Raw genomic sequence first — 10194 nt, forward strand, 5'->3', positions numbered from 1 at the left:
AGAAGGCACCTGGAGGAGACAACATTCCCTCAGAAGAGGGAGAATCAACTATGATATTGTCATCCCATTTTGTATGAAGAATATATGAGGCAGGTGAAATAGCCTGAGACTTTAAGAAGATTGTCCGAATCCCAGTACCAAAGAAGGCAGTTGCTGCCAGGTGTTACTATTATTGAACTATAAGTTTCATAAGTCATCATGAAATAATAACTCAATTATTTCAGAAGAATGGAATGTTTGGTAGAAGCTTCTCTGGAGAATGATCAATTTGTGTTCTGGAGAAATATAGGAACACTTGAGCCTATACTGACCTTACGATTTGTCTTAGAAGATATGTCGAAAAAAAGGCAAACCCACATTTATAGATTTAGAGAAAATATTGATTACAAGACACTATGAAAGGCTATCTTGAACTTGCACTGAAGCAAGGAAAAGTTTGAAAAAAGAATTACACTTCAGAATAAATAAAAACTTTGCTGTTTGCAGACAACTTTGTGATTCTGTGTGAATTGGCAAAGGACTTGGAACATCAGTTGATTGTAATAGATGGTCCTGTGGAAAGATATTGTAAGATTAACAGTAACAGAAATAAAGTCAGGGTAATGGAGTGTAGTTGAATTAAATCAGGTGCGGTTGGAAGTAGATTACGAAACTTACATTCTAAAGCAGAAGAAAAGTTTTACTATGTGGAGATCACAGAAAATGCTATATATGGTTTCACCAGTCAAATTTTGAATGATCTGAATAACCGAACACCTCCCATTGGGATTTTTTGTGATCTCTCAAAGGCTTTTGATTGTGTAAATCATGAAATTCTGGTAGACAAGCTCAAGTATTGTGGCATGAGTGGGACAGTGCACAAATGGTTTAATTCGTACCTAACTGGAAGAGTGCAGAAAGTTGAAATAAGTAGTTCTCGTAACATGCAAAGATCAGCACATTCCTCAAACTGGGGAACTATCAAGAATGGGGTTCCACAAGGGTCAGTCTTGGGTCCTTTGTTGTTCTTATTATATATTAATGACTTGCCATTCTATATTCATGAAGAGGCAAAGTTAGTTCTCTTTGCTGATGATACAAGTATAGTAATCACACCTGAGAAACAAGAATTAACTGATGAAATTGTCAATACTGTCTTTCAGAAAATTACTAAGTGGTTCCTTGTAAACGGACTCTCACTGAATTTTGATAAGACACAGTACATACAGTTCCGTACAGTGAATGGTATGACGCCATAAAAAAATCTAGACCTTAATCAGAAGCATATAGCTAAGGTAGAATATTCCAAATTTTTAGGTATGTCCATTGATGAGAGATTAAATTGGAAGAAACACATTGATGATCTGCTGAAACGTTTGAGTTCAGCTACTTATGCAATAAGGGTCATTGCAAATTTTGGTGATAAACATCTTAGTAAATTAGCTTACTACGCCTATTTTCACTCACTGCTTTCATATGGCATCATATTTTGGGGTAATTCATCACTGAGGAATAAAGTATTCATTGCACAGAAGCGTGTAATCAGAATAATAGCTGGAGTCCACCCAAGATCATCCTGCAGACATTTATTTAAGGATCTAGGGATATTCACAGTAGCTTCTCAGTATATATACTCTCTTATGAAATTTGTTATTAACAACCAAACCCAATTCAAAAGTAATAGCAGTGTGCATAACTACAATACTAGGAGAAAGGACGATCTTCACTATTCAAGATTAAATCTAACTTTGGCACAGAAAGGGGTGAATTATACTGGCACTAAAGTCTTTGGTCACTTACCAAATAGTATCAAAAGTCTGACAGATAACCAACAAGTATTTAAGAAGAAATTAAAAGAATTTCTGAATGACAACTCCTTCTACTCCATAGAGGAATTTTTAGATATAAATTAAGAAAAAAATATTTAAAAAAAAATAAAAAAAAAATAAAAAACACAAAAAAAATAAAGTTGTTATATTAACTTAAGTATGTTGTTAAATTAACCTAATTATGTCATGTATTGGAAAATTCGACTCGTTCCACATCATTACGAAATATCGTATTCATGATCCATGGAACTAGTATTAATCTAATCTAATCTAATCTAACTTAAAATACCAGAAGTAGAGAGAATATTTAATGCAGTATTGCAATAGTGTTAGGAGCTTTTCTGAAAGAGAACTTTGTTAACGTCAAATATAAATTTAAGTATTAAGAAGTTTTTTCTGAAAATGTTTGTCTAGACTACCATCATATGGAACTGAAAAGTGAAAAGTGAGACAAGAAGAAGACGAGAGAAGCTTTTGAAAACTGAAAAACACTGAAGATTAAACGGATAGGTCAGATAACTTATGAAGAAGCATTGAATCAAATTGGGGAGAAAAGTTTATTGCACAACATAGACTAAAGGAGGAGTCAGTTGATAGGGCACATTCTGAAGCATCAAAGAATAGTTAAATTGGTAATGGAGGGAAGTGTGGCGATAAAAATTGTAGAGGTAGACCAAGACTTGGGTACAGTAATCTATATATGTTGGTTGCAGTACCTATGCAGAAATAAAGTTGTTTGCAGGTGTTAGACCATACTCTGTTCAGAATTTTTCAGTGTTGATACTTCAGCAGAAGCACATGCAGGCAAGGAGCAGAATTGCCCTGTCCTGCCTGAAATGTGTGCATGATCACACATTTCCTTCAACTCACTCAGACTCAGAAACTGTTCAGCATACAAAGATGGAACTGGTGTCAGTGTGTGTTGAAAGAGCTTCACTATGTTAACATTTTAGTTTTATTTATACAAACAATTTTTAATATGGTTACCAGTACTGAAAGTTTACAAAAATGCATTTCCTGATGGCACTGCAAAATTTTTGGCATACAAGAAGCATCTTTATGTGTGAATGTAGGTAAATACATGATGTGAACAAAAGCTTAAGAATCCATTATATTTTCAGCTGCTCCAAACCAGAACTGTGTCAAACATCTCCAACATGAGATTAATTATTCTTCACACTTACACATCAATAATTAAGTTATTGTCCGTGCGGTTTCATTATGAGAAGCTGTTTTGCTAGGTTTATAAATGACCTATTATTATGGTTTTTGATCACACTTTCTACTTATTCCTAATGTAGCAAAATAAAAAACAAAAAGTAAAACCTAGTTATTCTTGTTAAGTGGGGTGAGAAAACTTATCATATTGATTCAGAATAAAGAAGAATGGCGACACAAAATAGGTCCCCTCATTAATATTGCAAACAGTGAGAGAGAATTCTCGTGTGTAGTACAGACTGAGTTCCTGATATGATCTCATTCAGACTCAGTTGCTGAGAATAACTTTCTTATTAGTCAAAACTTGTGAAAATAGACTTTTTCCCTGCAGGTGTTTAAACCACTTGCTCCAAATGCTCTGCTGAATCTGCCTGTCCACCTACTTTGTGCTGACAGTGGAAAAACTCTCCTGACATTACTGTTGTTGCTATCACCAACATTGCCAGTTTCATAGTTTAATGGTGTCATCATTTCCTGTACTGAATTTTACAAAATTGCTTAATTGTGCCATTTTTCTTCCATGTTGTGTAATGTGTGATTTATGGCTTTAATCTTATTTTCAGAGATGTCTTTCTGTCAGCGTCAGTAGTGAGTGCTTTGACTGGGGACAGATTTTTTCCCCCCCTTACGTAATCTTTAACTTTGGCCCGTATCAGTTCTGTTCTGTGATAAAGTGGCAGGTAATAAGTGTATGCCAAGCTCTTCAGTTTCACACCTGGAGAATCATGGTCCCTAAAAATACATTAATTCCATAAGCTCCATCTTTTTAGACTTAAGTATGCCAGCTCTTCAGTTTTGCCCTTGGAAATCCTGTTATTTTATTATTATTTTTTTTTTAATCTCATTCTTCAACATTGTGATGTTGAAGACAAACATTTATTTTCTCCTTTTCCTTTGCCTTGGTAGGTACCTTAATGGCTATACCACAGTGACTGGGAGCATTATCGAGAACAATTAAATACTAGAAATGGGAAACACTGAAACTGCCAGATTTGGGTATTTTCTTTTTTTCCTGTAAAATGCTAAATATACCATGGCCAATAACTTGAGATCAGGTGAAAGTACCAGAGAAGCCACCTTGTGCTTTACAGTACCTTCACTAGATTCAGCAGTATGTAAGTACCTTTGTTTGTGACATGAGGAATGCTGAATGTGCCAAGCGTACCTGACCGTAGTGGTAATCATGTTATAACCTGTTTCTTGCTCACTTTCGTACTACCAACAAGAAACAGTACATTTTACTTTTACTTCATTTGAGTTATTTAAAACATTAACCTTTTCTGTCTAGTGCTTTATTAAGCAAAGGAAAGGCAAGATTAGAAACTTAAAGAAGAATACTGAGCTAAGAATTCAGGAAAAGCCATATGTAATAAACAAATGGACATCTGTTCTTCAGAAAGAACCAATGTAACATGATGTAAGCATAAATCATGATAATTTAACTGCAGATTGTGTAGTATAATGAAATAAAACCAAATATCGTGTAATTTCTGTGTTCAAACTGCATGATTTTCTCATCTTAGGAATATTACTCGTGTTCCATTGACCAACAATTTAAGTGCTGAAAAATAGGACCTATTAGCCATGGTTGATTTTCTATAATTGAAATACAGGGAAAATTATTTCTCATTGTCAGTGATGTCAATATTGTATTATTTGTTAATGCTCAGAAATAAATGATGTGATGCTGTGTACAGTCAGTGATTCCTATGAATTGAAGCATGGCACTTAAATGTTTACTTAAATTTTCATTTTTACATATCTTTTTAATTCTGAACTTATCACACTTTTGCAACTTTTTTCTGTCACTTTAAAAATGAAGTGAAACTGTTCTAACTTTCATTCCTTTGAATAAAATGATTTGTACTGTGAATCTTTGTGGTTTTTTCCTGATTTCTTTTTTGCACTTTCAATGTTTCCTACCTCCAGTCTATGTGGTGTTAATGTTTGCATATTTCATATTAGCAAGTCTAAGAAGCTATGTGTTAAGGCCCATAGTGCTCAGAGCCAACTGACACTATGTGCTATATGATTGATACCTAACAGATCAGCTTACTAATCACTGAACCTGCAACAGAACCAAAAATAACATTTAACTGCTCCTGTTTTGAGAAATTGATTGCAAGTAGGATAAAGAAAAAGTTATATGGAATTGACTGCATTACTAGAGGGACAAGAGACAATCATATCTCGAGACTAGGGAGAATGCACAGTGTATGGGAGAAGAATAATATTTTAAATAGCAATTATGTGGTTCAGTAGTAGTTGTGCAGATTTTTGTCGGTCATAAGAAAGGATTCTTGCTTTAAGAATGTCTTCAATGCCTGTTATGGGATGTGGTGGCAGAATGTCTGTTGTAAGAGTTGAGGTTGCTCTGTTTGCTGCTGGGTTTAGTATGATACTTGTCATCATGTGTGTGAGGTATGCAAGTGACTAACTGTATCTTCTTTTGAAATTCCTTTGCCATTCAGTGATGGTTTGCTGAAATAAGTGCATCCTCATTATAGGCATTACTGTTTTTTGAACTACATGTCAAAGCATGATATTTATGATAGAATCTAGACAGCCCACTTTTGCGTATTTGTTTAGAGTGTTTTAGAAAAAATGTCCCATACTCATGCTGTGCTGGTTAAAAATAGAAGGGAAAAGTCTCTATTAATGATTCTGTGGGCTGTGAACTACTAAACAGTGAAATAGAGTCCTAATATTCTGTGAAGATTATGCAAATGTGGTATGTGGCTATGGTTTACGCAGTATCTACAGTTTTTATAACAACAACCAAGTACACGGGAAAACACAACTGCAGTGACTTAGCACTAGTGTTACACATGCACTCGAATGTTAACTGAGAAAGAACAGTCCAAGCTGAGTATGGTAACAGGCAAAGTTTGCTGTAGCAAAATCGTATCGCGGAACTGCCCTAATCAGCAGGTTGAATCTGTAAGGAGTGTGAATGACGCAAGAGAGAGCAGGTCCACGCTGGTGGCATGCAGATGTTGGCAGCCCTAGCAGCAAGTGAAATAGGCACTGTTATTTTGGTCTCTCACTGGCGATGCCAAATATGTACTCTGCATTTGTGGTAGCAGTACAAGCAGATGTACTGCCACAGTTTAGCCAGCAGTATCAATAAGTCACACCAAAAGACATCCTCAATGCCGCACTCCATCTGGAGATGGACATGGAAGGTCATTGCAACAAAGACAAGGCCTTGTACAGTTAGCTTGCTTGATGTGGAGAAATGATTGTTGCACTGAGTAGAGATGATATTGTAGAAAGTGTGCAAAGATTTAGAGTTGCTGAAGGCATAAACCACAATCTTGCATGACCAACTCTTCATGAGTAGTTACTTTATCACGTCGTTTACAGGCTGTACCAGATCTCAGACCTCAGGATTGCCATGCCAAATTACAGTTCTACCAGTGGATTCTAAGTAGTAGTAGTGATGATCTGCAGTTCAGGCTCTCATTTTATTTATGTGTGAAGTAGGATCCACCACAAAGTGGGACAATAAATTACTGCAATAATCACATGTGGGCAGATGGAAGTAAGGCATTGTATAACCTTTAGTATCAGTTTGGGTAGGAACTGAGGGTGGTAGATTCATAGGATCATACACTTTATCAGCCAGATTAGCAGATGCCATTTAATACAAGTTTCTATGTGAGAAATTACCCATACTATTGGAGAACTTTACCCTCGCAATAAGACTATGGATGTGACTTATGCACAGTGGGACAACACCCCACCCCTCTTTCTTCATCTTGTTTTACAGTACCTAACACAAAAATTACTAAACAGTGAATTGATAGAGATGGTCTCATAGTATGAACTTCCCATTCTTTGCCTTTATCCCTTGGATTTCTGGCTGTGGGGACATTTAAAGGCATTGATGTGTCTTCCACACCAATCAACACTGGGTATATTCTGCAGTAGTGTGTGTACTGTGTATGTTACCAAATTTGAGAGCAGCCAGGTGTGTTTGCACAGTTTTGTGATTAAATGAGGAGGGAGCTATATGTAAGAGTTGACACCATACTGAGTGCCATATTGAGCATCATCTCTAGTGTCAGCAGATGACTGGGTACCACAGGGCAGAATGGGTCATCTCCTAACAAGTATTTGTTTCCAGACAAATTTTGATTGGATATTTTTCTAATTGTGATTGATCTTATTTCCAGTATAAAGTGTGAACCTTGGGTTCAGTAACAGTTTTATGGAAACAGCTATAGAAGAAAGCTGAGGATCAGTCCACAGTATTGTGTAGATAATGGAACCCTCTGCCAGGCACTTAAATGTGATTTGCAGAGTATCCATGTAGATGTAGATGAACACACATGCTTCATTATGTACAGTCAACTAAGCCAAATGATAATATGTAAGAACATTGATCAGTTGCTGCACCATTATCTGAAAACTGTTGATTTGTGTACTGCTTTGGATCATTCATCTGTACTTGGTCTTAACAATACAATGATAATTATCCGTAGTAATGTTTTTCCTCAGGTTCAATGGATGAAAATACCTCAGGGTCTTTGGAAGACTGTCTGCCTCCACAGCTCCAGTTGCTGGTACAGAAAGCTCTTGAAGACATTAGACAACAGTCAAAAACTAGTGCATAACTTTCTTTCAGTTTGCACCTGCCAGTTGTATATGGATTCCCATAAGCTATACAAGATATGATTCTTCCTGCCTAAAGCCAGCATCTGCTGAAACAGCTGTGATTCCCTTTTTTGTTTATGTGTATTGTATTTAATCATATATTATATAAATGTTAATATTTATGTATATACAATAAATGTTTTCTTTTGCAATCAGGTGTAATATTTTCAATTTATGTTGTCAGACTTTTATACACTCGTGTGTCTCCAATGCCCTAGCTGCACCATTGTCCTCTTGCTCTAACTTGGTGCTGCAGATATTGTATACGTTGAGGATGGGGCATAACTAACTATCTGTAACTAGAGAGGCTTACTTTGGGTCAGTACAATTTTTCAGTCCTAATGTAGGCACACTTAGTTCCAGAAGCTAGATAGTGTGTCACATTTTACTTTTATATGTGTGTATTTGCAGAATTACAGGGTGTTAATTGTAAATTGGCAGATTTCTGCCGGGTGAGTGAAGGAAGCAAGCAAGCAAGCCAGCAAGCCTGGCCCTGACGTTCTACATCAACATCAACATCAACATCAACATACATACCCCACAAGCCAATGTATGGTGTGCAGTGAAGGGTACACTTTGTCACTACTAGTCATTTCCTTTCCTATTCCACTTGCAAATAGAGCAAAGGAAAATGACTGTCTATATGCCTTCGTGTGACCCCTGATTTCTCATATCTTATCTTCATGGCCCTTACATTAAATGTGCATTGCCAGCTGTAGAATCATTGTGCAGTCAGTTTCAAATGCTGGCTCTCCAATGCAGTCTCCAGCAATCCATCTTCCCTTCTCATCCTGTACAGGAAGTCTCCCCTGACCCGCAATTCTGGGTGACTTTCCTGAGATCTACACTTTTTCCTAGACCTCTCCTCCAGTCCTTTTCCCTCACCCTTCTTCCTTCCCCTTAAATCCTTCTGCCTGAAGAAGGAACCACTGGCTCCAAAAGCTTGCTGATTACAGCATTCTTGTATGTGTGTGTTCTGCCGCCACTTGGTGAGTAGATTTTTTCTCTCTCTCCAATTAAATAATTTTGTCAGTAATTGATTGTTTTCATTGTTATATCTGTACAAGTAGTTTTTCTGAAAATCTAAAACTTGCGTTTATTGTCAGTTTTCTTAAGAGAAAGGTCAAAGTAGTTAATGGAACTCTCTTTTTCAACTTCTGTAGTGAAAGTTACTTTTGGATGCATGCTACCTATCGCTTGGGCAAATGTGTTGGCCTCTCTGATGTCACCCTCTATCAGTAATAAAATGTCATCAACATACCATTTATAATAAATCGTTTTATCTTTTATCTGTGGAAACTTGGCAAAAATATTTACATTGTAAATCGTTCTCAAAAATATCTCCTAAAGTATTAGACTATTACCCACCCCAAGCCCATCTTTTCGATAATATATTTTGTCATTGAAGGTAAAAAAAAAAAAAAAATTGTAAGCTAAAACAAAATCTAGAAATTCAAACAGTTCTGTACACTCTACAGTACTGATCTTGTTATGGAACAGGAGATTGTCTAATAATTTCAATTGTTATTTTATTGGGACATTACTGTAAAGGTCTTTTTACATCCAAGGATGCTAATGTGACATTAGTTTGTATATATTTATATCTCCTTGACTGCATTTGCTAGCTTGGAACTGTTTTTGACACCAAAGTAACTATCAAAAATATAAGCCGATTTAAGTTTATTATTAAGAAACTTATTTAATGTATAGCATGTGATGACAAATCGAGAAAAATGGGATCTGCCTGATGCCCTTCATCCATAATTCACAGTACATCATGTGAGGAAAGGGCAAGCCGTGTTTCGCATGAGCAGTTTTTTCTAAAACCTTGCTGATTCTTGGGCAGAAGGTTTTTGGTCTCAAGGAATATTATTATATTTGAACTCAGAATATTTTCAAGAATTCTGAAACAAACTGTTGTTAAGGGTATTGGTCTGTGATTTTGAAGATCCATTCTTTTACCTTTCTTATACACAGGCGCCACCTGCACCTTCCTCCATTCACTTGGAACTTTGTGCTGGGTAAGAGATTCATGATAAATACAAGCTAAGTAAGTAGCCAAAGCCGTAGAACACTCTTTGTAAAAATTGGGGTTCCATGTGGACTGGTGACTTTTTTGTGTTCAGCTCTTTCAGTTTCTCTAAGGCAGGAATGCCTATTACTATGTCTTTCATACAGGAATCTGTTCAGTGATCAAACAGTAGGTGAGATTCTCCTGTGTGAGCGATTGCTTAAATGTGAAACATGGAGGTCATCGGTTGCTTGATCCAAGGTGGCAGAAACTAAGGGAGGAACATCACCAATAGTTCGGTCCAGTCAGTGGGAAAGGAAAACTGGTAAACAAAGAGACAGAAGGAATATCGGGGTGGCAGGAAGAATAAAAATCAGAAGAGGGTAGGGAGGGGCAAGAACGGGGCACCCAGAGACGCTATGCACGACGGTGCTCTGCAATGCCACTGACCTATCTTCAATCCAATCCCAACACTACACCGTGATCATGACATAATGA

The 10194-nt window shown here is 36.6% G+C and overlaps 1 protein-coding gene across 1 annotated transcript in view; it reads left to right on the forward strand.

The window, feature by feature from the left end:
• The window catches only part of LOC124612865 (coiled-coil domain-containing protein 149), a 53920-nt gene extending 46083 nt beyond the window's left edge, over nucleotides 1-7837 (forward strand). The window contains exon 11 of the mRNA XM_047141339.1: nucleotides 7530-7837. Coding sequence (XP_046997295.1) covers nucleotides 7530-7645 — 116 coding nt within the window. The 3' untranslated portion in view covers nucleotides 7646-7837. The remainder of the gene's footprint in view (nucleotides 1-7529) is intronic.
• Nucleotides 7838-10194: the final 2357 nt, after the last annotated feature.

The sequence above is a fragment of the Schistocerca americana genome, chromosome 1, assembly GCF_021461395.2.
Source record: "Schistocerca americana isolate TAMUIC-IGC-003095 chromosome 1, iqSchAmer2.1, whole genome shotgun sequence".
NCBI classification, from domain to species: Eukaryota; Metazoa; Arthropoda; class Insecta; order Orthoptera; family Acrididae; genus Schistocerca; species Schistocerca americana.